This window comes from Aegilops tauschii, chromosome 3 (assembly GCF_002575655.3).
Source record: "Aegilops tauschii subsp. strangulata cultivar AL8/78 chromosome 3, Aet v6.0, whole genome shotgun sequence".
NCBI classification, from domain to species: Eukaryota; Viridiplantae; Streptophyta; class Magnoliopsida; order Poales; family Poaceae; genus Aegilops; species Aegilops tauschii.
The window spans coordinates 574,628,508-574,632,829 of record NC_053037.3 but is presented as its reverse complement, the minus strand read 5'-3'; the positions used below and the strand labels follow the sequence as shown (position 1 = coordinate 574,632,829).

Sequence of the window (4,322 nt, the reverse complement as noted above, 5' to 3'; positions counted from 1 at the left end):
GGTCTATTTCTACATAAATAGATCTTATCTACATCATGTCACCGTTCTTATTGCATTACTCCGTTTCTCCATGAACTTAATACACTATCTATAGCAGTCGATGTGTGGAGTAATAGTAGTAGATGCGGGCAGGAGTCGGTCTACTAATCTTGGAGGTGATACCTATATAATGATCATTGCCTGGATATCGTCATGATTATTTGAAGTTCTATTAATTGCCCAACAGTAATTTGTTTACCCACTGTATGCTATTTTTCTTGAGAGAAGCCACTAGTGAAATCTACGCCCCCCGGGTCTCTTCTTTATTATATTTGCCTTCGAGATCTATTTTTATGTGCTTTTATTTTCAGACCATTAATCCAAAAATACAAAAATACCTTACTGCAATTTTTATTTATTTATTTCATCTCGCGTTCCCGCGAGATCTATTTATCCAAACTATTACAATTTTACCTATCTTTTTACACGTGAGGGATTGACAACCCCTCTCTTACGTCGGGTTGCAAGTATTTGTTCTTTGTGTGCATGTGCTATTTATATGGTGTTGTGTGGTTCTCCTACTGGTTCGATAACCTTGGTCTCAGCACTGAGGGAAATTTCCTACCGTTGTTGTGCTGCATCATCCCTTCCTCTTTGGAGAAATACCGACGTAGTTTAAGCCAACATCAATGCTTAGCCCGCAAAGTGAATTATCATTATCACCAAAACACTAAGGTGGGAAATGCCCTAACAACGAGAAACGCAAGCGTTGGGTGTCCCTAGCAACGAGTGAAGGGGTAAGGCTGGGATTTGCTTTGCTGCTTTTAGTCTTTTTCTTTTCCTTTTTGTGGAGAGGAATCTGACGAGCAAACGAGCGAACGAATGAACCGTCAAACTGGCGAGCGAGCGAAACAGAACAATTGGTCGTGAACTACTTTCACTTTGGTGCGAGTGCTGGCATGCCATTGCGCACAAGGCGTCGAATATGACCTCTCCCCTGCGATCGAGAAGCTTATACCTTTTGCTTTTCATTTTTTACCGAACTTGCTTCATTTTGGAGAACTTTCTTTTAACAAACTCTGCTGCAACATGGAGTAATTTCCACTAACATGAACTATACTTACATAGAAATTTTCATTTTCGATTACAGTGAAAAAGCACTGAAAAATTAGTAGAGACGAAAAAAATAATTTATATTACGAGCCCTAAAACAAGATAATATGCGGTTAACACTGGCAGTGATGCCAATGTGCTGATTATGATCCTGCAAAAGAAAAATGGCTTGACTTATTATTGTATACTAGATGATACCACACAGGCACACACGTTGTTGCCGGAAATGTCATGCATATTTCAATGAGATATGATTATGTGGAGCGTGAATATTTAAAGAAATATTATGATAACTAAAATTAGATATAAATAATAGCATAATGAGGTCAAAATATTTATTAATTATAAATAACATAATGCAATGAAATTCTCATGCATGTTTTCATGTTCAGGTGTTTTTTTACTATGCAGGATTGCTGTTGTAGTGGACATTTTCCTATGCATGTTACATGATGAGGTTACATGCTTGCATGTTCTGAGAAATATGTTAACATTATACAGTTAAAACCAATTGCATTTGTCCAAAATGAGGGATACATAAAAACGAGATCCAGTCTGATTAAATAGTGTGATCTTTAACAATTACTTACGCGGTACTAAGTACGCCAGAATGCAGGTCGTATTCTCGCGAGAAGACAAATGATCCTATAGACTGTGGCAATGCAGCCTATCAAGAGGAATCAAAGGAAGTATGAGTATAATGTTTTTCTTATAAGAAAAAGGCAATGCACATTATTGTAACATATGATTTTCAATCACCTGTAAGATAGTAACACGTAGAAGGTCACCTCGGAGTCCTAGAATTAGGGCTCCAGCTAAGGTGGCGGCTGGAGCCGCAATGAACCTCAACACCAAGCTCAACATGGTCCAGCCTAGTCCACACATGATAAACTTGTCTTGTAGTCCTATGAACATGCCTATACAGTGCAACAATCAGAATTAATTTTCCGGGATTGCTAAGTCTCAGTCGACTAAGATTTAACCAAGTCTCAGTCGATGTTATATTCGTAGGATCTTACGTTCGGATCGGTGCAAACTTTTCTTTTCTTTTCATCTTTATTTTTTCTTTGTTACATGTTATATCACCTGACTTAGACTTGCTTAAGTCTCAGTCGACTGAGACCTAGACACACCCTTAATTTTCATGCCTCAATCCTCGCATCTTTAGGTGCCCCTTTAAACCACACGGTTTGAAAAACACATGAATAGAAAAGGCACATAAATATGGTATTATGAATTTTAGTTGTTTTTGTGTGTAATCATAAACGTACAACAGAGAAGATAATAGTACTTGTTTAGTTGTAAGTTGTAACGCATAGAAAACATATGAATTTTCTGTGGAGATCCAGACGCGTATATCCTACGTTTCCTCTTGTGAACATAATCGGCCCCAAATTCAAAATGCTAATATGAAACAACTACATTTTATATATTGACTTGTTTTTTTTTAAAGATAGTTGCTATACATGTGGCACCCTCTCCATTACAAAGAATAAAGTGCACACGGATTTCAGAGTTAAACTTAACCATAAACTGGATCAACTAATTGTGGGTTATATGTGACAAAATTATTACATTGAATTGATATTCGAAATAAGTGTTCAGTTGTATAATTAAAATATACATTGTTGATCTAAATTTATAGTGCTTGTACATCTTAGTAATTGGAATGAAGGTATTACTATTTTTAGAAACGCAAAGTTGACATCCTGTAATCTTTTTAGAAACGCAAGCGAATAATATATTTTTAAACAAAGAAACGTTGGCTGTATTAATAAAGCAGGGCGGCAGCCTATTTCGGAAGAAAACAAAGAAACATAAGTTTGACTAATGGATAGCAAAACCGATCTTGAAATAGGAATCTAATTGCAGTAGACTTTTTTGACAGCTATAAATGCAGCTAGATTTGGTTGGTCATCACATACCCATGCTGAACATTCCCATTCCAATGCCGGTCTTTGACATGATCGCGATCGAGCCATCTATGATGCTTGGCATCTTCAGGTGCCACCTACATTGTATATGATTGCAAACACATGCACTAGATTACTAATTGGATGAATTGTTGCAACTATATATTGTACTAAGAGAAATTCGCTAATTAACCAATTCTGTTGTGCAACATGGCACATGCAAACCTGTTTGCCACGGAAGACCACGCGACCCCTAGGAGGCTGGCGTACACATTGGGGTTGCGGGCGAGCTTCACCCCGACCGCTCGCAGCAGCGGCGCCCAGAACGCGCACCCTGTCGCCGCCGTCTTACGGCCGTTTTCACCTCGTGCCGGCCATTCGAAGTCGCTCCCCAACGCCGCCTGGCTGCCGTCTTCGCGCGCGCCTTCGGCCGGCGCCGACAGATCGCCTTCTTCGCGCGCGCCTTGATCAGCATCAGCCGGCTCCGAGGTCACCTCCAGCCAGGCCTGCCTAGCCTCGAAGACGATGAGCATCAGCGGGAACCACACGACGACCTGCAGGACCGAGAGCTGCACGATGATGTCGCCCGCCCACTTGCCGTACATGGCGTCCAGCAGCGGCACGCCCACGAGGAGCGCGTTGTTGAGCGCCGCCAGCGAGAAGCCGGTGATGCACCAGGAGTAGGACGAGGGCGCGCTGCCGCCGCGGCACGTCGCGGCCTTGGCGCGCCGGGCGGCGGCGCACCCGACGAGCGCGAGCACGACGATGAGCTTGGCGACGGCGTCGGCCGCCAGCACGCGGTAGCCGGCGACGAAGGAGCCGGCGCGGGCGGTGAAGTCGAAGCCGAGAAGCGGGAACGCGAAGTAGACGAAGAGGCGGTTGACGGCGTCGCAGTGGTCCGCCGTGAAGAGCTTCCACCACCGCACGGAGCCGTAGCCGAGGCCGAGGGCGAAGTAGAGCGGCGCAATGGCGGCCGCCACCCTGTACACGTCCCCCCAGCCTATCATCTCGGGCGGCCTCCTGTCAGGAAGGAGTACTCCTCAGGAAGGCCAGATCGGCCAAATAAAGTCAAAATGGACAGACACGGGGAGCTGCCATTTTCCTTGCACCATCGATCGGCTCATTTAACAACTGGGAACTCGTTGGCATCATTCATGTCGATGGAATGGAATACGACTTGATCGCTGGGTCGATCGGGTCGTTTGTTAAGTACACCGAAGTACGTACTCAGACTCAGAGTAACCATCGTCGCTAAAGTCCAAATAATAATAATAATAATAATAATAATGGTATAATGATACTAATGTAATGTAGATA

At 43.2% G+C, this 4,322-nt stretch overlaps 1 protein-coding gene across 1 annotated transcript; it reads right to left on the bottom strand.

Moving 5' to 3' along the window:
* Positions 1–560: 560 nt before the first annotated feature.
* LOC109763941 (probable auxin efflux carrier component 5b) lies at positions 561–4,012 on the bottom strand. The gene is made up of 6 exons (XM_073511171.1): positions 3,451–4,012; positions 3,231–3,372; positions 3,018–3,103; positions 1,852–2,009; positions 1,683–1,759; positions 561–1,243 (listed from the first exon to the last, which is right to left on the bottom strand). Exons 1-6 carry the CDS (start codon positions 4,010–4,012, stop codon positions 1,171–1,173), a joined length of 1,098 nt encoding a protein of 365 aa, XP_073367272.1. The 3' UTR covers positions 561–1,170.
* Between the last annotated feature and the right edge of the window lie 310 nt (positions 4,013–4,322).